Here is a 25,313-nt window from a genome sequence, read left to right as displayed (position 1 = left end):
TCAGGCCGCCCGTGGCAAGAAACCGGCCGGTTGTCCGGGCGGCGTGTGTATGCCAGACGGTCGGTATCCCATCGGTGGTGCTCCCACCCTTTGAACCACTGGTGGCTGGGACGCTGTTGGCTGGTTCGTTAGCGGTGACGGCGGGGACGAGGTAACGCTTTTGGAGTCGCTGGGCGTAACCACCACCACCGGAAGTCCTGCCTCGTCGGGCTGCGAAGTCACCAGCGTACCCAGAGCGGGTAAGCACATCTATCTATTATAAAATGTATATAACGCCAGATAGAAACGTTTTGCAGCGCAGTAAATTAGCCTCCTCTCAGTGGAGACGTCAAGAAATAGGGCAGTTGGGGAAAGGATAAATGGTCTCGTGGGCAGGTTCTTTGAAGATATCCCCATTTGGCCAGCCTAGTACTAGTGGTTCGTGCAGTCTGCAGATGGAACTGTTCTCAGATTAGGAATTCTATGGGCAAAAAATTACGTCCAGTCCTGGAAAAGTTCTGTGAAGCCAGAAATAAAAATCGAGGACGCCTTGAACGTCGCGGGGAGATGACTCAGCAAAATATTTTTGTTACATGGCTTGTCTCCTCAAATTTAGGGAGTTTTAGTGTTGCGATGCGAAACTAACTGAAATTCACGAATAATATCATTTCTCAATGTCCAATGGCAGAATATTTGGTGAAACCTTAGGCCAAAAAGGTTCGGAGGCGAGATAAAAAACCAAAGGCTACATTGACTGTGCCAGCCGTTATATTTGCGGTACTGTTATAACTCTAAGAAACAAAAAATGATGCCCTTCCACTCTGGGAAAGAAGATGACCAGCGAAGCTGTGGCGCGTAATGTTAGGGTCGTCTTAGCGGCTATTTGTCATATAAATTGTTTCCGCATAGTTACGGCAAAACAACATTTAGATACGTTTTTTCTAACCACACTCCCTTCATAGATGACCATGTATTTGGCAGCATACCGCAATTCTGTAACCTTTGCAACTTCACTGTAAACTTTAGCAGGTAAATAAAACTCGGCGCAATGGTAGAGTCGTCTTAGCTGCTAATTGTCATATAATTTGTTTCGGGATACTTTGGTAAAACAAAAGTTAGGACCGCTTTCTGCCATACCCCGTATATGGCCATACTTCACTGTGCAACCCAAAATGTGGAGAATCCAGGTTACAAAGTCCAAGCTTACACCAATTTCCTTATAATGGGCTTCGCCTCTAAACAAAAGTGCGTTGCTAAAAATACATTTATTTTCAGGGCCAATATAAGCCGTCGTATATCAACATATGAAAGCCCAAGGAGCTTTTCTTAATTTTACAACTTTTTTATATTGAAACCCGTTTTTTTCGCGGCGGAAAAACTTGCTGCAGAGGAAGCTTGGCACAATACCAGCACAGAATGACGTCAGAGATGCCACTGACGGCAGTCTCTGCTGGTATCGTGTTACAAAACAGGCCAAGTTGCTTTAATATGGGCATACAAAAACAACATTCTCTTGCGTCGAGTTCAAAGGTGATATCTAGCTTGCTTTTTCTTACCAGATACCCGTACTATGGTGTACTAGAAGGCAGAGGTGTGTCGTTCGGGGCTGGGCGAGGAAGCGCGGGGGAGGGGGAGGTCTGTTTTGCGATGAAAATTTCTGCTAAGGAGCTCCTGTTTTAAACAGCGCTCCTGGTGGTTGTTGCTTACCAGATGGCTTCACAAATTTTATGTGTTGAATTCAACCTCATTTATTGGCTTAAATAGTCCTATTTTGCCATATTACGTCGTAATGTTTTACAAAATACTTTAAATAATTTTTGAGTTTGGTGTAAAAACTTTTAGGTGGCGCTAGCTGTAACAGGAGTTTTCTGGAGAACGCCTGCGCTCCAAGCAATTTTTTCATCGCAAAAGCGACCAGCGCTCTTTATTGGTTTTTCCCCAGAACGACACACCGCCATTTTCTAGCACACTGCACCTGTACTTAAATAGCGCCATCGCGTTTATATCCTACAATTATTTAGTTCGCCTCGACTGTATTTTGGCTACAGCATGTTTCTATGATGTGGTTACAACTTCGACCGTCTTTTCAAAATAAAAAGGACCCCAATTTGCTCCCCCGCTACCATACCCTCAACGCGAACAGTTTGGAGATGCTTGCATCATGTAATGCCTGTCATGATGTATCATTATACTTAACCTTTTTTTGGTAACGTCCTTTTTACCTAGCAGAGAGAATCGTTAATAAAGCAAGAATGTCCCCGCGCGCCTTACCAGTTTCCCGTTCCACATGGCGGCCAGTTCGTCCCGTAAGTACGCGAGGGCCAGCGTAGGCAGCACCGTGAAAGGAACCAGGTACAGCAGGGCTGGCTGGCTCGTTCGCATCAGATGGAGGGCCACAAACGTCACCATCAAGCCAAGGCCGTAGACTGCGACGGGGCAAAGCCTGGCTGAAAGGTGCGCACAACGACGATACGACGCGGAGCGGAAGATAATAGAAAATGACAGCACAGATTTTGACTGCTGAGTTGGAAACAATCAAATAATAACCAGCAGAACATCGCAGCGCATTATTTAGGACGTGCAATGCGCTGTCTCCAATTACAACTAAGGTTGGCCCCACAAAAGACAGCAAAGGGAGAGGAGACCGATTTTCGTGGAGTATATGGTCTGTATCCCAAATGAAAGGGCATCAGTGAAAACACCATGAACCGCGACCGTTTCCCTCATAAGGCCTCAGGACGTATGAAACTGGAATTTTTAGATCTAGCAGCCTTAAGTATGCTGCCAGAAGGAATGCTGGCAGTCATGACAGTGAACCGCGCAGCAGCATACTTAAACCGGTATACAGTCGAACCTCGTTGTAAGGAAGTATAGTATGGGGACAGCAATTTATTTCGTTATATCCGATATTCGTTGTAACAGCAGAGCTAAAAATCGGTTCGAACCAATAGGTAATATGGCTCCCGCAAAAAACCTTGATACTAAAACGCATTGTTTCAATCTTCTAATCTACTATAAACAAGGTAACCCTGATCTTTCTCCTTGTGGCATTTTAGTCTCGATGAACCAGAACATGAAACAGGAAATTACAACGGAACAAAGTTCATTTGACAAAACAGGCCTGCGTTCCTATTTTTCCGAGGAAGGATGTGATCTTTGTGTGGTGGCTATTGACAGCACTGAGTAGGATGAAGTTTTCCGCAGTGTCTGCGAACAAGCCGCCTTTTCTACTTCTGCAGTTTGGGACACCGGGAGTTTTTCCAAGTAACTTCTCAGCCTACCGTTCAAATATTTATTCGTTATATCCGATAGTGCGCGCAGCTTTCCAGTTTCACTGTCATTATAAAAGAATAAGTGTCATATAAATGAAGCGTGACCAACCAAAGTTCGTATTTAGTTTGCTATAGATAATTCGTTGTATCAGTGTTCGTTCTAACAAGGTTAAACTGTAGTCGGTAAAACGCGTGTCTATAACAGCGACTTCAACTTTAACTAGTTACATCTGAAACTGCTGAAACGTCTTTACAAACATGCTGAAGACAAAGGAGATGGCCTAAGACTTCAGAACGACTTCAGAACGCCTCAGTATTTTTTTCGCTCGGGCGAGGAAGGATAAGGGTGAAAGTGCAAAAGCTGCAGATAGACAAGTGTTGCGGTAATGCGGTAATCCCCCGTTTCAATGCCACCTTTCAGGCTTGAGATAATTTAGTGCCAAAATAAAAGTACTTGCACAAATCTATTTAGAAATTAATTGTAGTTATCTGCCTTGATAAAATGCTGGCTTTCATATGAGCTAGAGGACATGGGTCTACAAAAATCGGCTGTCTATCGCGGCAGCACTTACATATCAAGGCCACAGGGAAGTACATGTGGCCGCCCACGGAAATCAGGTCGAAGCCACGCAGAAAGGCGAGCATGAAGCCTGCGCAAGCCGAGAGAAAGGTCGATAGAACTACACCTGCCCAACGAATAGCCACCAACTAACATGCTCCTGCACACAATGTTCCAAATTTCACCCGCTGGTGCACTTGCAAGGATCACACCAATTCGGCGTAGAAAGCATCACAAACTTATCAAGTTGTCTGGCTACAAAATTCGGGAAAGGGGGGGGGGGGTGTAGTTTTTTGACGCCAACCACTACGTGTTCTGGCATCGCACAGAGGAAAAAAAAAACTGAATATTTTTTGTGCTGCTTAGTGTTACCGATTTTAGTAGTACCTCTAGTCCTGTTTGATCGTATCACTTAAATGCAAACTCGCAGTTAACACCAGTAACTACGCTTTTAGGGGTACTCATCTGACGTCACTTCTTCCTATAATAGCGCGAAATTTAAACATTTTTCAATATTTCGTGCCTATTTTTTCGGTTAATAAACGTCCTCCGCAGCAGAGATCGAGCTGAGCGAGTTACCAAAGGCTAGTTCTTTTAATTTGAGCCAGGTTGTATTTTGTCATGGCCCCCCTATCAGCGTTTATTCGGCGGCGAAAGATGCTTTAATTGCTGGGAAATTAACACTTGAGAAACGCATTTCATTCCTCGCGCCCCATTTCATGACGTTTCACGTAACCTCAATGGTAGCCGGAAGCGAGTGAAACAGCGGTGTGGTTTAGCAGGAAAACTAAAACCTACCGAGCGAACCATCACAGCCGTAAGAGACACTGGTCGCGCACTCGACGCATACAACAACCACACTTCCGTTACCTGCCACTCTATGTGCATCAACCTTTGATCCGTACGGGACGTGAGATGGTGGTTAAACAATGTGAATGTGCCCCGCGACATTTTACTTTACCCACAAAACGTCTAGCGAACAGCGAAACTATGCGCAACCGCAACGGGTTGCGACGACAGGGGCGCTCATTTGATTTGAACTCTTGTAATGGATAGTCGGGTTTTAATCGCTTCGCCGCACTCGTCTTAACAACGTTTCGCCATCTGTTAGTTGTAACAGCGTGCAACGCTAAATTTTTTCCGTCGCAATTAGGTAACGCTTATTGCGCCATCTGTTGGATGTTTTTCGAAGCGAGTTGCCTATTAGCCCATCTGCCAGAAGTGTGCCTACAGCTTTTACGAGCACCCAAACCACTACTAACAAACACCTTGGGGCCAGTATGGAATGAAAAACGTGCATAACGCGATACAAATATCGTTTTACATTTGTACGCACCGTAGTGGAAGCATAGCAGCACACAACACCCTGAATCAAAAGACCCGGTTTGACGCACACATTTTATTCTACTTGGAGACAATCGAGAAATGGTTGCGAACAAACACATCGTCACGGCATGCGCTTTGAGGCCGAAGTGCGAAATTATCAGGCGATCGATTGCCTCCTGTTCGTTCTAAGGGTAGCACTCCCTTTCTGCGATTGACGGGGGCGAACAAGTCACTTCACTCGCGAAGGTTTTGAAACTCGCGCACACTCTACATACCCGGTGCGGGGTTGGATAGCCGCTAGTGATAATTACAACATGGTAAGCACAGTTCCAACCGCAGGAGCGCGCCGTCGAATTTCATCGCGAAGCGAATGCGACCGCAACACACACACAGCTTCGGCCGCAGACGGCCTGAGTGCAAAACGTCGGGCAGACAGCGCTACTTGAGCAAAAAAACGCTCATTCAGGCGCAAATTTTACTGTCTACAGAGGAGCTGGACCGTAGAAGGCCGACGCGTTACTTGCCACCGTCATGTAAACAAGGAGATAACAGACATGTGACTTCGCCGTACCTGCAATAACCATCGCAACTGCCACCGGCGCCACGGCTTGGCAGCTTGCGAATGTCGGCGTTGCTTGAAATATAGCTGTACATTTATAATTCTTTATGACTTAGGAATGTGAACGTGCAAATAAAAATTTTATGCGTTTCTTTGAGAGCTTGTGTGCGCGGTTCTCATTATCTTGTTCCTCACGTGACTCTTGGCACATCCACTGAGTCGCCGTTGGCGGCTGATCGCTTCATTGTTTTATTATTTACGCGATTATTCTCAAGGCACTGACCCAGAGACTGGTATATTCGTTTTCTGCGGTTGACAATGTATCTATTTAAGTGAATTTGGGTTTTTCCTTCAGTGTCCCTTCAAGCTGTAATCACAGTTATCTGTTGAGCGACCGTCCTACTGACTGATGTATTAACTGCAGGTTACTCCTCACTTATTTCCCTTTCTCTCACCGGGCAAAAGGACGTCGCCGAAGCCAAGCAGGGAGTAATCGCTGAGGCAGGCTGATAGCTCCGTGTTACCAAAGTGTGGCACTCTGAGCACCATCGGTATGCTCTCCCTGGAGCCACCTCCCGTCGCCACTTCCTCCATGATGCTGTCCCCCATCTAGCCAATGTAAAAACAGAGGTACCTGGTATGAACAGGAGGGGTAATCGACACCGCGGGAGTTTCGAACTGGTCTGAATGGGTCAGAGGTAAAATAAAAAGGTGTGCTGCAATGCAAACCTCATTAGTCCAATCGCTCAGTTGGCGTAACTGTTAGAACACAAATTTACAAATAGATATACCGTTTCATATATACCAAGACACAAGCGTTCGATCTGCTGTAAAGAATCTCAAACTTTGATTCTTATGGGATCAACATCCAATGAACTTTGGTAAGATACGAGGGCAGGCTTGCATGGGGGAGAACACGGGATTATAGAGCGAACTCCCGTGATTATACGCTTAGTAGAGGCCAAATTTCAGTGTTCTCAGTCCTAAGGTTTCTTTATACTAATATTGGCAGAAGGAAGATGTGATTGATCCACTTAATATTAAGTTACACCAGCTACGATGCCTTAAGGCTTTGTGATCAATGGCCGAGGCCACCCGAATTTCTGGAGCCTTTAAAAGTGTCCTGAATAGACAAAAACAAAAAAAAAACAGCTGGATGAGCCCACGTGATGTGTTGAAACGATTCCTACAAGAAAATCTGAAATCGCTTTCTTCTTAGAACTTGGTGAGGGTTGATGGGTCATAAAAATACAACAAACGGAAATTTTTGACGGAGCACATGGGAGGACTAGGGAAGTGTAACACAATAAATTCGGAGTGAAACAACTTTGTTTATGCGAGGCTGCTTACCAATGTAATATTTGCCAAGCCTACAGTGTCGTTGTCAGATGTCACTGCCTGAAAGCACAAAAAGAAAAGAAAGAGGCATCACCGTGACTGGTTAGATAAACGCTTTACTCCAATGGGTTCGTCCCGTCTCTAAACCTGTTGCTCTTCTGACCGTTTCTTCCGCTGTCTAATGACAGAGCCTACGGCGACTGTGGATTTCGACGTTTATTTGCTCCCTCCATCCACCACTGCCTTTCCCCACGTGCAGCCCCCTGGCGTGGAGGGCCACATATCGCCGCTGCCGTGCTGTGTAATAACTCGCGCTATATGCAACGTTTAAAAAATGAAGGAATCTAACACAAATGCGTAAGACTTGAAGGTAGAGAAGCTGTACGCAACAGTAGTGTTTTTCCTCTTTTTCGCCTCACGGCGTTGTGTAAGGCTCGCCGCTGTACGAGGGGCCAATATGCTCGTCTTCTTCTATCGCACATGCTTCTGCGCCGCACGTGGCCTCGTGGCCTTCCTTCGTGGCACGCGTTTATCGCTGCGTAGGCGGCTTCCTCGCCTTTCTCCGCCACGTCCCGCGCACCGTTCCAACACCACCTACAGAGGGTCAATAGGTTGCGTTGATCAGTCCCGCACACGTCTCGTTTCTTTCCTCGCCTATCTTTCCCCGTTGTAGGGCCGCTGCTCTGCACCGAGCGCTTCCGGAAGGGGGGTGTGGTTTGACCTTTAGCGTTGAAGGGCAAAACTGGTCACCCGCGAAGACTGCCCAAGGAACCGTAGTGTAGCTTGCGCTATAAAACTATCTGGTCTAGCAGGCGTTGCCTGCTTCCGACACCAATGCCGGCTTTTGCGCTCAATGGGCCATTTATCACATTCGCATTCAAAGCTTTTCAGGTCTGTCAAGGTGCACCATCGGTGAAATTGTGCGTGAACTTACCGGAATTACATGTGGCGTGAGGAAGACAAAAAATATGTCGTAGAAGAAGAGAGCGGTGAGGAGCAAAACGCAGATCTGAAAAAAAAAATAGAAAGGGGATTTTGTTTTATTGCACAGGGTGCTGAAGTTTTATAAAACAACACAGGTCAACATGGGCTTTTGTGTCATGGGTGGTTGGCACAGCGTGGCCGATTTAGGAGTATTTTTTAAAATGCCAGGGCTTATGGAGGTTTAAATGCACTTTGTATGTGGCAACTAGAAAAGTCACCGTAATGTTGAAAGCCTGCACACTGGAGGCTCACATATTTTTGTAATACGCTGTTGACATTGTAGGGCGTGCAACTTTTTAGTGCTCACTTTCCTCTGACATCTGCTAGATATACCGCTCCTGACAGGTCGCCTAGAGTGGATGTGACCTACCTTGAGGCTGGGCAACCGCAGCACGCGTAGGATGAAAATGCTGAAGCACATGCCCAGAGCATCCTGCAATACCCAGGAGAAGGAGCTGTGCCTGTCGTAAACGAAGACCAGTGGCAGGATCACCGCGGCTGCTACCACAACGGCCTGCCGAATTTCCAGCGAGCCGTAGAAGCAGAAAACGAGGTTGCTGGGAAGCCTGCATCACACCCGTCGAGGATGCATTGGTAATATTAACTGAAGAACAGTGTTACGGGTTGTGGATTTTTCCCGTAGTTCGATACAGCCAAGGAGTGCAAAGCCTTTAACATAGGTTGCGCAACTTGGTCTGGAGCCGGCGGGGTGCCATTTGGGTGCAGACAATAATCCTTTACGAAGGGACCCGTATAATGAATCAATTTTTCTCGTAGAGGCACATATGCGAACCATACAATGCCTATAATCGGAGCAGGGTCGATGCGTCAAAAATATAATCGAGTAATCAACCTTATATAAAATAATCTTGACTATAGGTTCCTAACTGTTTTAAGTAGAACCTTCTTCAGAAACATCCTGAAGCGAATTCAAAATGAGAACTATAACCTGATTATTTCTTTTCAACCTGCTACTTAGCCGCTGGCGCAGTCGTCGATATTGAATTTGTAATTCGTAAGAACGGGTCATCAGAGGAATCAATGTAAAGGACGAATACAGTGCGAGTGTCATCTGCGTGCAAAGCGAGCAGACACACTTTTATAATCAGCAGTTATGGATGCACTCGAAAAAATTTGTCCACCTTCGCAATTGAGACGCGGAAACTGAGGAAACAGGGGAGCTGGCCGTCTTCACTAACAGCGCCCATCTAATCGGTAGATCGGACACTGTTGCCGCATGGCACGAGCCGTCTGGTCGGCGGCTGTACACAAAGCCCACTTGACCCGCCCAATCCCTTCCACACCTATGAGCTTTGGGAGAGCGCCTTGGCCAGCTCTTCCCTCGACATCCAGCGCAAGTTGGTGGAGAGGGCAGAAGACGCGGCCCGTGTCAATGGACTCCTGGAATGAGGAGGCCACCCTAAGGACTATTTAATAAGAAACAATAAACATGTTTAGTCTCTCTCTCTCTCTCTCTCTCTCTCTCTCTCTCTCTCTCTCTCTCTCTCTCTCTCTCTCTCTCTCTCTCTCTCTCTCTCTCTCCCCCTCTCTCTCAACGCCCGAGCTCACGTCATCACTAGGCGCAGTCAATTCTCGACACGTGCCTCCCCACCCGAACGTATGCGCCCCGAGGCACACTCCCCACGCCTGCTCGTCGGCTCCTTGCCTCCTCGCCACTTTCACTCACGCTTCTTGGCCTAGCGTGTTCCTCCTCTCCACTTTTCTGCGCCGATTTTAGAGCGACACCCGGCACGGCTGGAACTCAAGCTTAGACAGCTCCGCTGTTAAAAATAACTGCAGCTTGTACCGAGAGAACTGTATTACGAAAACTGGACAGGCAATAGGGTTGAGGAAATACTGCTTGAAAAAAGGCTTTAATAGAGAATCACCAAACACAACCTACATTAAATCACGCTTATATACGAAACTAGCTTAGGATACAGGGGTTGAGGAACTACTGCCTTAAAAGGGTATTAATAGCGAAGCACCATCCACAAACAGCCTATCATTTAATCACGCTTGTCAGTATATAGTTTCAAAAGCCTGGTGATGTTCCCATTATTGCCTCCGTACCAAGGGGACCTCCGGATGGATAAAATTCACTGAAAATTTAGGCGAATCGCTCAGTCTTAAAGGGCTTGTCTTCGCGGTTACCCCTCGCTGCGCAACAAGTTGTCGAAACAGGAGGAGGTTGCACGTGTATACTGTTTAGTGCAGCAGAAGATAAAAATTTGAGAGTTCTCAATGACCTTCCTCATAATGTGAGGCCCCACAATACTCTGAACTGACATACAGGGTGTGCTCAAACCTGTATATATCGGGGCGTCTGGGCCGCGAGACTCAAAACTTGCAGGGCAAGAATTGGCGGAGGATATTATTTGCAGTTTGCGTCGCCTAATTGTGCGACGTCGAAGGCCAGGAAAAAGAGGATGCCTATCCAAAGCGTAATTACCCTTGAACTTACTGATCGATTGAGAGCATACAATAGTTCCGCAAATAAGGATTTTGACAACGCCTTTATTCATACTGCCAGAAGCATTGGTGATATATAAGGGTTGTAACAGGATTGTATGACCATATCTATGACGATATCTATGACGACAAGACTGTATGGCGATATTTCTGACGATATCTTTGCAGTAACAATATAGAGAAAGCCTGTAGGATGGGTGGGCTCCCAGATATTTTAGCGAGGCCTGCAGCGTTTTGGTTTGCATTCCGTCAGTGGCAAAATCAAACGCCCCACCTCGTAGTTCCTAGGGGTATCTTGTAGACCAGTGGCTCCAGGGTAGCGAATACGCCGACGGATGCGGCCCCAGCGAACAACCCGTGCGCTGCGTACACTGCGATCAAGTGCGTTACAAAGAGATTCCAAAGTAACGGGGCTGAGTAGAGGTATACAAAAAACAGCTCTTATGTCTCTTAGGTTAAAAAAAATATAGGCAAAGGCTACTAAATAATAACTCAGAAGTCAGGTGGGCTCATTGCATTAACCGCGTGCTCAGGTGAGCTTGCCTACCCCGACCTCCACCCAACTCTTGAGATTGAAGCTGAGTGAAGGTCAGGAAAATATCGGAATTTTATGGGATGTCGTGCTAGGCTGGTGCGGTCATTTGCTCGCATTTGCGACAATGTTTGTGTTGACGTCACCAGAAGTTCAGCACTTCAGGTAATGGCGTCACTTTTGGCTTGACCTAACATGCTGTCGGAACGCACACGTATTTAAAGGAGCCATGAAGACAAAATACAAGAAGTTTGTTTTATTCGAAAGATTTCGTGTTTTATAGTGTCCCCAGCGCTTGCCCTGATGCAAACGATGTTTTATTCACTGCAAAACTAATCAATTTAAGTTAAAATTTTGATTTTCCCGCTAAATCTAGCATTTTCGTGGTCTGCAATGGCATCACCGGAACCGACCGTTCTGTAGCCGATTGGGAAGCCTTGTTTACCGTTAGTGAACCTAGATGGCGCCACCATACCGTGGCAAGCCGTTTTCTGCCTTTGGTTTGTTTTTCACCGTAATAAAACCTGCCTTGTTTTTGTTCAGGGAGAAAATAATCGTTTCGTGAAACATAGTGCTCGCTCGACAAATAGGTTCACGTAAGACACCGTTCCTTGCGTCAATCGGCCAGTGTCGTCTCAGACTACCCCAAAGCGCCGCAGTCCTGTGCATCTAAACCAAGCATAGTGCGCGCAGTTCCAACGGCAGTACGCATCGGTTCTTTTACGTTTACGTGTGCTTTCGTAAAATCCACTATTTTTCCAACCATTCTTACTGCTTTAAAAAGAATGTGCCCTAAATTTAAGCACAAATAGCTCGTTCGGCAAGCTTATAAGCTCTGCCTAATTTGCGTTTGCTTTTGCCGGCCTCCGCCAATCGCAGAGCTGGCTAGTATGACATCGTAGGTTCTGTTGCGGGAAATGAGCGAGTGGGTCGCATGGCCATTCCCTTTTTCCTGTTTATATAGCTTATTTGAGCGAAGGTTACGATAAAAGTGGTGTCAGTATGATTCTAACGAGGTAGTCTTTTGAATGAGCCAAACTTGTGTTTTGTCTTCATGGCTCCTTTAAGCATCCGCCTCCGCCGTACCAACAGCAGAGCCATTTTGACATTGCCGCCTTGCGTTCCTTTGAAGTGCCCTTGCCACGTTTTCTTCACATCCCAATCCTCACGAATCCAAAATGACGAAGCATGGAAATGCGAAATAGCATTTAGATCATTCCAGCGCTTCTTCGATACGTTTTCAAAGGGTTTCTAGGCAATTTTCACTGCATGAAGCACGCTTCCAGCTGTCTGCATGAACATCTGGAACGTGGTGTCTTCACCGCTTGCGCTTTGCGTTCCAGAACCGTCCTTGGAGCTACGTCGGCCACGATTGAGACACTTCGCGCCGTCTTGCCAAAAATTTTGCTGATTTTTTTCTCATAAGCGGTGTAACTACCCAGGCTCAGTGTTATGTTAACACACTACATGCCGTATGCAAAGTGCTCCTGCATACCCAGGTTGGAATGTCGGTGACCAAATAGACTTTACATAAGACACGAACAACGTCATTAACATTTACCATATCTAGAACGCCCAGCTCTTCTGTCCAAGGGTTTTGGGAAAGCTCGTCAAGAGATGACACAGCACGAACATCACTGCCAGTTTAGGATTTATATAAAACACTTGGGACACTGCGGCTCCACCTATAGCCTTCACAGCTGTCTTGAGCGTTTTTTAAAATATTTCTACACTCTAAAAATTGCCTCACGGGGAATTCATTACAACGCTCCTGAACGACAAATCAGCGTAACCTAATTCGCGGTTTAGGCGAATGACAAAGCCCAGCATGGGATAAAGTAAAAAATACACAATTTTAACAGGGACAACAGCGCAAGGCGTGCGTTCCCGCAGGTATTCTTGCTCAAATCACCAGCTGGGTCCCGTCATTACTCAATTAGCACATTTGGCCAAGCTGATTTGTCGTTCGGGAGCGTTGCGGCGAAGCCGTAGATAGGCGATTTTTTTAGAGCTGATACCCAAGTGGTTCGATTTCAGCTCTTTGACATCAGTGACACTGCTTCAATTCTAAGGCACTCACAGAAAAATGTTTTTGCTAAATACTCCCTAGAATAACGGACTTAAATTATTTAGCGGTGACCCATTCACGTCCTCGAAAACTATGGATTGATGAAAGTTAGCCTCGGCAGAAAATATAAAAATTATGATACCGCACCGACAACCGACACACGCGGGAAGCCCAACTCCTTCAAGTTTAGCTCCGCCCCTACAGCCCGCTCCAAACTTCCACTGCTAATATCCATTTAGGCATGAGGCAAGTCAATGCTTACCCAGATACTTCATGAAGATGTACATAATTAACAGCCCGACGATGATAAAGAAGACGAAGAAGAAGACCCAGGCTGGCGTTATGTTCAGCGAGATGCCGTGTTGCAGAATTAGGCTTAATCCTTCGAGCTTCCCGGTCTTGCGTGTCAGAGTCTTGGGTGGCTCAGGCTGTGACGTCATTCCAGGCTGTGACGTCATTCCAGGCTGTGACGTCATTCCAGGCTGTGACGTCATTCCAGGGCGCACTGGATTCTCACGGAGGCGCTCCTGCAGCCGCGCTTCAAGGTCGTCCACGTACCTGGAAGTGAGGCACACAGGCCAGTATGTTACTCTGGGGTAATGTTGTAGGCCCGAAATTTTTATAGTTGGCATCATGTTAGATATCTCATCCCGCTCCTCATGCGTAAGGACGGGATCCGAATAAGAACGGAGCCTAAAGATATTTGATCAATTGATTCATAAACACGGAAAATGCGCGTGCATTAAAACGCAATATACGCATGTCGCAGCCTGACATCGCAACATTGGAAGCTTTTTCATCGGGACGTCAGTGCATCCCGTGGGTTGCCTGTACGCTATCCACCACTAAAAATGGCCATGCATTAAAAAAAAAGAAAAAAAGAAATCGGCGGAAATTCAGAAAATTATCTAGTAATGCGTAGCATTCTTATGACGCTTGTCTTGAGTGTGAGTTTTTTACAGCCAAATATTTTGGTTTTTCTGAATCCTGTCCGACCAATTATCTCCATTTACGCTACTACTATAATGTTTCCAGGTGGAACCTCTGCGAGATCTGCATTTTTGTGGACATGCAGGGACACGGTTTGCCATTTTCTGGATTTTTTTTATTTTTTATTTTTTAGTTTTTCAGAATTATGTTCGACCAATTATCTCCATGTATACTAATATAACGATTACAGTTTGGACTTCAACGATATCTTCATTTTTATGGAAATGCAGGGCGTTACACGGTCCTCGCTGCGGGGGTACTCGGCAAAGAAGGCTACACATTAATGAAGCTCTTGGTATCACGACGATCTACGTACTGGCGCTATCGTCCGGGCAGCCTAGGTCACCGACCGGCGTAGGCGGTATAGCAATGACGGTAAGGCTGACATACCAAATGACACGACTTGAGGTAATCAGCAAGGTTAGACGTCCGAACATGGTCATGCACCCAGCCCCCAAGTGAATTATTTTTTTCTCAGTTGGAGTGCACTCCTTAAAGCAAGCTATGCCAACGAGTAGGTACCCTCCAACATAAACTCGCGGAATGCGAGCACAACTCAGCCATACCTCCACTCCCTGCCCAATATTCTCCCCCACCCTCCTTCCCTGAGCTGTGAGAGACATTGGTGATCGGCTGTCGTCCCAATACTCCCCTCAGTGCTTCTTCTGCCCCACACCAGGAACACTATACCACATAGTGAGGGCATACCCGAACACCCCAGACCTCCCTCCCAATCCCAACCCTACCCCCTTCACGGTGGGCGGCGAGGCTGATCAGATCCGAGCACTGCTCCCAGCTTCGGCTGGTAAATAGGGCACGGAAGGCCAGCTACAGCCAGGGTATCCTGGAATGAGGACACCCCTCACTGGTACGGAGTGACCGCAGTCAATAGTTTTTCCTCCTCCTTCTCCGGGTAACCCGGGCGAACACAGCTCGGGCAACACATTGATTTATAATCGAGGCTTCCACTATGAATATCAAGTCTCAACATAATGTTTTCTCTTTGTGGCTTACGCTCGTTCCCTTGCCACTTTGAATTAGAGACCTATGGCATGGGCAACATTTTACACATAAACAATTGACATGGATGTAGACCCTTTGCAACGCGTATAAACACAGAGAAGTCCTGTACAAGCAGCCCACAAACCTCATCTGGCATGCGCTTATTTGAATTTTCGCGTGTTTGAGAGGTTAGCGTGTCGGACTGGAGATCACCGTTCAATTCCCAGTTGTTCCAAGTGGTATGTTGTTTTGTCGGTTTTATCCTGGCTGACAATGTTTACGCAAACACTTCTCGCCTAACGGTAATCTCAAAAGCAGCTGTCGTTGTGTAACGTTTACCGTACGTATGAAACTCTTTGGCCGAGCGAGAACAATTAATTAGTAATTAATATATTTTTGGCGTAGAAAAACATACACTATATATATATATATATATAGATAGATAAGGTGGAGTACTTAATTGGCGCGGCTTAAATTAACTCTAGTTAGCAAAAGCGGGAAGCTTTTTCTATGTATGCTAAGCTGGATCTTAAAAAACTATCCGCCAGCTGGAAAGCACGTTCTACTTGCGGGAACCATCATAAGTCCAAACGCTAATCATGCACATTCCACGAAAGAAAGCGCGAATGCGTAGCATTTTGTGCCGTTCGATCCGAACGATCCGATCCGATCAGCGTAGTTTGAATTTTGACAGGGGATAGAAAAGGTGAATTTACATCTCAAGGCGGACGTTCCCCGACCAGTAAGCCCCGACGCCGACGGTGAACACGGCCATAAGCCAGACGACGCCAAGTCCAGGGTCAATTTGCGGGCGTTTGGTGAAGACTTTCGTAGGCAGCGGCTGCATTAGCGCCATCACTTTCTGCAAGAGGAACACGCACTTCAGTTGCTGGTCTAGCTACGTCAGCAGAACAATAAATACTTACACGGTAAACGCTTCTTTTGGATAAATGGTTTACTCTGTCACAGAGTGGCAAGCCTGTGAAGTTGTTTAGATATGCCCACGAGCTTACCGCGTTTCCCCTTACCGGCTGCGCACGCTAGTTCTTGGTTATGAATAATACGTTTACGTTCTGGTTTTACTTAATCTCCGCCAACGAGTGGGAAGCACCACAAATGTTACTTCTTTTCTAGCCCGATCATACACTGTCACAGTTGGGGTCCGGGCCAACGCTGTACCTTCAGCGCCAGCATATCACGTTTTGCTATCAGCCCTGCGCCCAGTATATATGCTCGTTTTTGAAGCCATTTCTCCTGGCCTTGGCAACTGTCGTCAACAAAGTGATGATGAGATACGAGAAAATGCTATGGTCTAACGACTTTTAACAGCGATGATGTTTAAGCTGGCGTTGGCCGGCGAACGTGCGCACAAAAAGTTCGACGAGCGATGATGCCATCGCGCGCGGGCACCGCTCAACCTTCGAGAACACCCTGCCCAGCGTTAATGGCGTGATCTCTCGCGTGCTCTTCTTCTCGCCAGTTCATGTGCGCTCACGCCTTTTCACCCCATGCATCACGTATACCCTACCATATATCGCCATCACCCGCACCGAAATAACACGAACAGAGGCCACCCAACGCGCACTATATCGCCATACGCTACAGCTACCCCCCAGCGCTGCTTCCGACGCTCTCCTCCACACGGGAACCTTTAATACACCATCCGAACTTATATAAGCACACCGACAGGCCCAACTATCCCGCCTTGCGCAAACCCAAACCGGCAGAACCGTCCTATTCTCCCTCAAAATTAACCCGCCCATCCACCACTCCCCACCCCTCCTCATCCCTCCAGAATATCGAGAGGTTCTATATCCCCTCCCTATCCCCCGCAACATGCACCCCACCTACCACACAAACCGTCGCCTGGCGCGAGCACGATACCATGCCCAACACTTCCCTCCCTCCTCGGACACGGTATACGTTGATGCTGCAGAACAGCAACCGCGCCATACATACGTTATAGCAGCAGTGAACCACACCCCAACCCCCTCCACCTCAGCCACCACCCGCGCTGCCCATCCCCACGTGGCGGAGGAAGCTGCAATTACCCTGGCCACCACCCTCACCCCACCCCTAGCCTCATATTAACGGATTCACAAACGGCCGTTAGAAATTTCTGCAGAGGCATCATTTCGCCCCTCGCCCACAAAATTATCTGCTCCCACCCCCCTCCTGACAGCACCATCTCCCATTTGTGGACTCCTGGCCATGTGGGCTTTGGCGGCGTGGAGAAGGCGCACGAGGCGGCCCGAGCTTTGATACACCGGACCCCTCAGCAGAGCCCCCTCCTCGCTTCACATCCCCCTCCTCACCTAGAGCCACTGCTCACCTTCCGCGAAATCACCCTCCATCATAGGCTTTCACGCACCACCCTTCCACCCCCTCACCCCTCGTTATCTCCGGTTGAATCATCCCTCTGGAGACAGATCCAAACCCATTCCCTCCCCACTCGATCCATCCTCACCCACATATTCCCACCCCCGCTTGTCCACACTGCGAGGACTACGAAGACACCCCCCCACGCCATCTGGCACTGCCCTGCCCTGCTTCCTCCCCCCTCCCCCACGACTCCTGGCTGTCTGCCCTCGCGCGCTCGGACGCCCAGTCCCAGTGCGCCCTGGTCGACAGGGCTCGGGCCTATAGAGCTGCGCCTCCGCGGCTCCACCGTCCGAACTAACTTAGCCTGGTCAGGAAAAACGTGTTCTCTCTCTCTCTCTCTCTCTCTCTCTCTCTCTCTCTCTCTCTCTCTCTCTCTCTCTCTCTCTCTCTCTCTCTCTCTCTCTCTCTCTCTCTCTCTCACGCCTCAAGTGGGAAGCACAGAATGGCTCGCGCTACAGACGCCGAGTTCACGAAGCCGGTTGCCGCTGCTTTTAGCGCGTGCTAACCCTGTCCACTTTGGGAAAGATCTGAAAGCCTGCGGCCAAAACGATACGGGCCTGCCAGTCATGGAGAACTTTAGGCGGCATGTTTGGAGGTCCATGTGAGATGCGACATTCAGTTAATGAGAGATAAGAATGTAAATCAAATGTCTCGAGCGGTGTCACACGAAGTACAACCGGTTTATACACACCCGTAAAATAAACGAATTGGCCAAATGGCAAGTGGTATTTTGACCACCTGAGGTTGGAGATAAAATAAAGGGGAGAAGCAACAGCCGGGACTCGAAGGGGGAGATGGGGCGAAAGAAGAAGTGCGTCACTCCCGAAAAAGAGGAAACGCGGCGCGAAATCCGCCACGCCACTACTTAAGAACAGATGCGATGATTTCGGTCCAATCCCGAATATCGCACCGGTGAAGCGGCGGCGAAACGTCGGCGAGTTGCAGAAGATCTGGAGTCACGAGGTCCCGTACATTGTACAGTTTAATGACCGAGTGTTCATTGCCCTTCGGGGGTCCAACGACGTCACCACGCAGAAAACGTGACCTAGTCTTGACGCACAACCACACAACTTGACCGAGTCACCAAGCATAACCATGCATAAGCTTAGCCGAACCAAGAATAAGCTCGGTGGAAGCGTCAGCTTCCCTGTTTGCCAAGTCTTCGCGCCACTAGTGCGGAGCTGCCCCAATTTTTTAAACAGCGAAGCTGTTTAGAAAACCGACTTTTTTTTTGTCCGCAGTTAAAAGTACCAAGAAATTGGTATTACCCAAGGCAGCCTCGCGGTGACCACCCGGCACTTTAAAAAACAAAACAAAAAAAATTACGCCCACCTCCCTTCGCGGGAACCCTGGTGTGATGCGACGCTGAGGGGTATTCAAAAGCAAGCGGAGAGCAACCGTCGACCGAAAGGCCGCCGGAGAGCGGCACACCGTTTATATGCGCAGCGCGCCCGAAGGAGAGGAGACCGCGGAGAGAGCGAGTGCGCGGCTATGACGCAACACAATCCAACACAATCCACTTTCATCCAATTCAATCCAAATCCAATTTAATCCAAGCCAAGCCAAGCCAAGCCAATCGAATCCAATCCGATGCCCCTCGCGAGAGTGTGTTCGCTATCGGAGAAGAGAGGGGGATAGTGGCTGCGGACAACAACGGACGCACGCGGACAACAACGGACGCACGCGGACAGTAACGGACGCACGCGGACAGTAACGGACGCACGCAGGAAGGACAGGGCCGCCGACAAGAGATGCTCTGAGCGTCGCATCTAAAAGGCGGGCGCTCGTATGTGCGTGCCTCGCACGATCACCCTGCGTCCTCTGCGCACGTTTGTCAAGCCAAGCATACCCACTTATGGAAATTGGCGACGATTTCGGCGATCGCCTGGCAGTCAAACCAAAAAAATGCCCAGCCCTCGTATGTGCGTGCCTCGCCGCTACCGCCCAGCGTCCCCGGCGCACGTTTGTCAAGCCAAGCATAACCACTTAGGGTGACGGGCCAAGATTGGCAAAAAAACTCTAGCGTTCACCGTAATCGTGGCAACACTTATTGGGAACGAGAAACACTAGCATTAGCCGTAATCGTGGCAACACTTGTTCGCAACGAGAAAGACACGTCATAGCGTATTCGCCCCACCATTGGCGCATCCGGACGGTGGGTCCGGATGTCCTGACCCTCCCCTTGATTTTCGAATTTATACACCCAAGATGATAACCCCTCAGGTCGTAGAAAAAGTCTAGTTCATCATTTTTTTCTATTCTTTTATTTTTGGTTTGCCAAAATTTCGGTGAATAAAAAGGCTACTTTCCTGATCCTCCTCCTCATCACCGCCATCATCATCATCCTCCCGTATAGAAGCTGACCTCCCTCAAAAAACCTGGATCCGCCCCTGCGCGGTCCCACCAAGGTGATTGCCAGTGATTATCACTTCCAAAAATAAACGAAGCTAACACGTATAGCAACAAATATGTAGTAAAGGTCATGCGGCAGTGAAGGACGAGCAAATCGGCTGCAATCGTGGACCTAAACCTTCGTGATGGTCATGAAGGTTGCGTACAGCTTCGCTACCTTCAAGTCGTACGCGTTACTGTGAGCTTCCCACGGTTTATTTTTCCGCGGACTTGGTTGGAAGGCACGCGTACCCCTGACAACCTTTTGCGCTCGGCAGGCGCGGAAATGTCACGACGCTCCACGTTCGGACGACAAAGCGCCAAATACTATCGCTACCACTTTTGCTGTTTCCCTTGATCGTGTGTTCTCGCCCGCCGTCACCGGTACTCTCCTTTTGCGTCCAAACAGAAGACATGTTTGGAGGCACATACATTTAAAACGGGGCTTTGAGGGTAAAGGTACTTTTTTTAGGTAAAGACTGAAGGGTAATAAAAACTGAAATATTAATTGGAGGACTCTCAGGAATGCGTTAGCATACTTCATGGTTTGCCTCGCCTTAATGGTCGTGTTTGCCAGCTTCGCTGCGACATTGGCTGCCTGTCGTTCTTTTCATTGTCCAGCAGTCTCGGCATTACGTCACCGTCGTTCCCATTCCATTTCGGTTTTCGGCGCGCACGAACCCCGATCTTAAGGCCAGTAACAACAGCTCCGCTGTTAAAATGTTCGCCGACACGGCCCATCTAACGCCACGGAAAAAAAGAAATAGCGTTGTCTATTCAGTTGCGCAGCAACTCAGCAGTGGCTGTGAAGGACGCAGACTGCAGTGGTTCCCTTAGTGCTTCCTTGTCGTCATGGGCATAAATACGTCCGTACGAATAATCGAATCATTGTGTATCTGAAACGAACAGCCGAATTTTGTTCGAGAACAGCTGCACCCACCTCAAGGAAGTTGACGGTGCTCCTTGCAGCAAAGATAAGCACCACGTCCCTGACCGGCGATGATGACTCGTCCACGACAATTTCTGACTGAATATGGGGAGGGATAATGATGTCATTGCAGTAAAACGGTCGTAACAAAGCTTCTTTGTACAGCCTTCATACCGTTACTACTGGCCCTTAAATTAGAGCTTTTTACTTTTGCACAGGCTACATAATGCTGGGGAAATGGCTTTCAACAGTTCGTCTCGAAACGAGCAAATGTTAAAAGAGCCTTGAAGACAATATACAAGCTTTGTTCATTAAAAATATTACCGGTAGCAATTTTACCAGTTTTAACTGAAACACGTAATGGAGACATTAAGGAAAACATACGAATCAGTGGCGCCCCCCATCAACTTTATGGTGATTCCTCTATGGCGTCACAGATTATTGTTCGCGTGATTGGCAGCCGCCGGCTTAAGACACCGTCAAGAAACATGACTGGGCGAACGTAGTAGGGCTCCTACTTACGTTTGATCATATAATCAAACGGGTTGAATGCTAACGCGCAGTCAATACACAACATGCCCAATATATGCCCAATATATGGCGAATAACGAATGCCCACAATACGTTACTGAAGCGCGAAATTTGAAAGCTTCTTTAATATTGTGTGCGTTTTTTCGGCTAAAACACGTCTTTCGTGGCTAGAATGGAGCTGAGTGAGTTGCCTAAGGCTAGTACTTTCAAATTAAGCAAAGTTGTATTTGTGTTAATGGCCCCTTTGAAAAAATAAGGATTTTTTTACTCTGAATGGGCATTGCATGAAAATAAGGCATGAGGGACAAGGCATTAGGGTCAAAATAAATTACTACATTAATTTATGTTGGCATGCATCGCAGCAGATTATATCACTGAACCAAGTAGATTTTTCTTGTAGCGGCGTTATTTTTTATGCTGAGGCAAGATAATAACAGAAAGTAATAAGGCGTAGCAACCTTTTTAGAGTTATGTGTCGTTCTGTGCGTAGAGAGCCTGCTTACATGTTTTCGGTTCACATAATGTAACGACTGAATGCACTTGTCCACCATGTTCGATCAGCGTTATAGGGGTTACGAAACCTGTTTCACGGGCATTTATTGCATTGTAGGGAGTATCTGTAATTGTTTTCATATACGTACGAGTTTGTTAGTGGTCAAGGCGATCATGATAGCGTAGGCTCCGGCATCTTTGAAAGCTTGCATCACTTTTTCGAGGGTGCAGTTGCTGGTATCTCGGACCATGACGATCTTATTCTTGAGGTCAATTCCTTGAGGTTTATCGCAGGTGCTTTGGCCCGCAAAACTTATCAAATAAAGCATCAGCTGGAAAGGAACACAGTTTCTTTCTTTGGATTGTGAATCATCAAGCAAAATAAAATAGAACGCGGTGAAACCGAATCCTGCAAATACCACCATCCTATTTACGTCTAAATTAACCTTTGTCAAGTAAAAGTGACCGTAGAATAACTCTGCATAAAGTATTCCTTCACGGTTAGTTTCAAAAGTATGGCAGTTAAAATTTCAGTGAGAATATTGTTGAGTGAATGCACTGCGTAGAGGAATCGTCGGTATGAGGATAGAACGAGGTGTAAGCAAACATCACGAGATGTAAAAAAATGACTCCAATTTACGCCGTGAAGGTGGTTGGACTGCGAATCTGTAAACGACACCCGCAACGATTACCCATGCGGCGTCACTTGAATTCACACACGTGGCTCTACAAAGAGGGAAACCATGCAGAGACTCTGCCAGCCGTTACCTGGGATTCGCCGGGATGGCGTCCCGAGCGCAGCAGCGTCGGAAGAAAGAGAACGGAGAGGAGCGTGTTTCGAAGGGTGAGGAGGAGGGCAGCATGTGCGGCTATGGCGTCATCTCTCTCACTGCACCCCCTCACTCTTATTTAATGTGTCACCTCTAAAAAGCGCCCTCCCCATTCCTAGACGCTGAACAGAAATCACCGTCTGCCTCCCCATCTCCACGTGGATATCCATAACGCTCCTTTGGTTTTTTGGTGAACATATACGTCCAGCTGGTAACGTTGCATATACATGTCTACACTATATGGCCATAAAAAACTGCGGGCATGGTAAGGTCTCCAGCATATAATAATTTGGTCGCCCTAATTAGTATTTGAAAGTGGTTTCAAGCAGTGGCTGTGCAGCATCAATAAGCGCGAAGTGCCAGAAAAGCAGCAAGACTCTATCTACTGTGAGCTTTTTTAGAACTAATTGTGTTCTGTTACTGAATTCTGGAAACTAAACGTTTATGGGAAGGAAGAGACGGCTGTGATAACGCCAAACTGTAGTTAGCAGAAGCTCCTTAAAGTAGACACCGGTGACTACTTCTGTTATGGCATGTTTTCGAAAATGAATACTAAATGAAAGTTGCATACCGCGGCGTCTTCTCCCTGTGGCAACTCTTTGAACTCCGGGAAGTAAGCCATGCAAACTTTGACAGAATGGCCACGCGGTGAGGTGATGTTCAGTACCGCTATTTCATCTGCGCCCTGAAAAGTTAGAGTGAATGTTGTTGGGAACATGTTGGAAGCGACTCCTATAACTCAATTTCAAATTTAACGTCGCTATCAGCGTGATGTCACCGCAGCAGTTGTCCTTGGACCCTATGCTGACTCGCGTTTTATCGTTCAGCAAATGAATAGGCGAACATGTATGTGCGCCGAATGCACTGAGAGTGCGTCAAACAGCTCGACTTCAGCTGACAACACATTGGCAGGGAGCTGTAGAATTAAAGTTTCACTCTGAGAAAGAGAACAAAAAAGGCTTTAGCCTTTTGCGGGACTCACGACTGAACGCACAAAGATGATAGCCAGAACAGCAACAAGGCTCGGAGAGTCTAGGCCACGAAGGGTCGGTGTTCCCTGAGATGTCATCATAGCATGTTTCACGTTGTGAATACAAGGGAGAGTCTTATATGACTTAGCGGCCGTATAGGGGGGAGGTCTGAATGGACGTTTGCACCTCGCGATCTCGCAGTGCAGTATTGGCAGGGTCTAGGCAGTCTAGGCGGGAGACAAGTCGGAACTGCCGCCGCTGGCTTCAGTTCATGGCGGAGGGAATACGGGCTTGTGGCACCGTATAAAATGCGCAGGCGTAGCAGGCGGTCGCTTAGTTAGTTGGTCCGCTCGAAAAAAATTGCACTAAAAATAGCGCTGAGCGCGATGCTTCGGACTGGTTCCTTCTTCTTTCTCTTCTTCTTTCCCTCATTTTTCATATACTAGGGTTTGGTGTGAGCTGTACTTTTAACTAATCTTGTTTAATCTTTTTTCAGTTTGTTATTCTTGTACGTTTTACTTGAAACACGTTGCTTTTTATCCCGCGTGCAATCTTTTTATGTTAGGTTCTCGCCAGCTTGAATAAATGAATAGATTAATTAATTAATTAGTTAATTAATTAAAATAATTAATTAATTAATTTACTGTTACTAATAATATATCGGAAAGTCCACCAGTGGGCGTAGTTTGCCTCACCTAAGAATGGACACCGGAACAAATGCTGGTGCGGGAGTGTAGAGGACCGGGAAAGAAGACATGCAGGAAAGGGAGAAGAAAGAGAGAGAGGGATCACATATATCATATACGGGTGTCCCAGCTATCATGCACCAAGATTTTAAAAAATCGCGATAGCGTTACTCCAACGAAACTTAGCGCATAATGTTTCCAGTACAGTGAAGTAGCGTCCAGGGATTTTTTCGTTCATGCGATTTCATTAACTGATTATAATTAATTATCTAACTCGAGAAGTACTGCCGTAATCATTGAAGTGTCAATGAGACAGGTACCCACGAGAGGAATCTAACTGCGGTATTTTCAGCGACGAACTAATCGCGTGCTAATTCATTCTGACCGATAAAGAAACCCCGCGAGATATGAAAAATTCCACGTGATGGTGCTCACGTGCCATCACGCGCGTGCGTGCGCGCGCACTCACATCTTGCCACCAAACCACACATGCCGGCGGATCCGCTTACCTAAAGTCATTCATGGGGTTTTTACTTTCGCGCACCGCCTTACTTGCCACTTTCGAGAGCTAATTGTTCATCCATTGCAGGCCTGTTTGTCTGTCTTCCACCGCCGCTTCCGGGGGTAACATTGTCCGCACCGCCACCCCTATCGGTTCAATCGCACGCACCAAATGCTGGTCAGACTGTCAAAGGTCGCCGGTCCTCTTTCGGCCTTTACGGTAGCACTCTTCATCTTGTTTACCTTCTGATGACGAGTGTTTGCTTCAACCACCACACTGTGGCGAGTAAATGTCATTTGCTGACTTGGAGCCCCGCGTTTCCTCTAGTGCTTTGTCCTGCGGGAAGAAAGGCCCCACCCGGCAATTAGATAGGACGCCGCAGCGTCGATTCACTACAATATCTCTAGTAACCCCACACAAGATAAGCTGAGACTGCCCACGGAGATTGAGAAACGGATCCCGCGTTCTTCAAGTTACCGCCAAGCAGACCAGCGTCAGCGTGTCGGTCCGGCAAGCCAT

The 25,313-nt window shown here is 47.5% G+C and overlaps 1 protein-coding gene across 1 annotated transcript; it reads right to left on the bottom strand.

The window, feature by feature from the left end:
• Positions 1 to 25,313, bottom strand: LOC144179717 (signal peptide peptidase-like 2B). Its single transcript, XM_077708159.1, has 12 exons — positions 25,272 to 25,313; positions 20,795 to 20,881; positions 15,798 to 15,943; positions 13,352 to 13,647; positions 10,764 to 10,860; positions 8,388 to 8,583; positions 7,968 to 8,042; positions 7,070 to 7,093; positions 6,151 to 6,304; positions 3,824 to 3,901; positions 2,251 to 2,405; positions 1 to 210 (listed from the first exon to the last, which is right to left on the bottom strand). The coding sequence occupies exons 1-12, from the start codon at positions 25,311 to 25,313 to the stop codon at positions 1 to 3; spliced, it is 1,560 nt and encodes a 519-aa protein (XP_077564285.1).

This window comes from Haemaphysalis longicornis, unplaced genomic scaffold (genome assembly GCF_048455015.1).
Source record: "Haemaphysalis longicornis isolate Haplotype H1 unplaced genomic scaffold, Haemaphysalis longicornis Haplotype H1 scaffold_4, whole genome shotgun sequence".
In the NCBI taxonomy this organism is placed as follows: domain Eukaryota; kingdom Metazoa; phylum Arthropoda; class Arachnida; order Ixodida; family Ixodidae; genus Haemaphysalis; species Haemaphysalis longicornis.
Note: the sequence above shows the minus strand (reverse complement) of the source record. Positions and strands in the feature narration are given on the sequence as shown.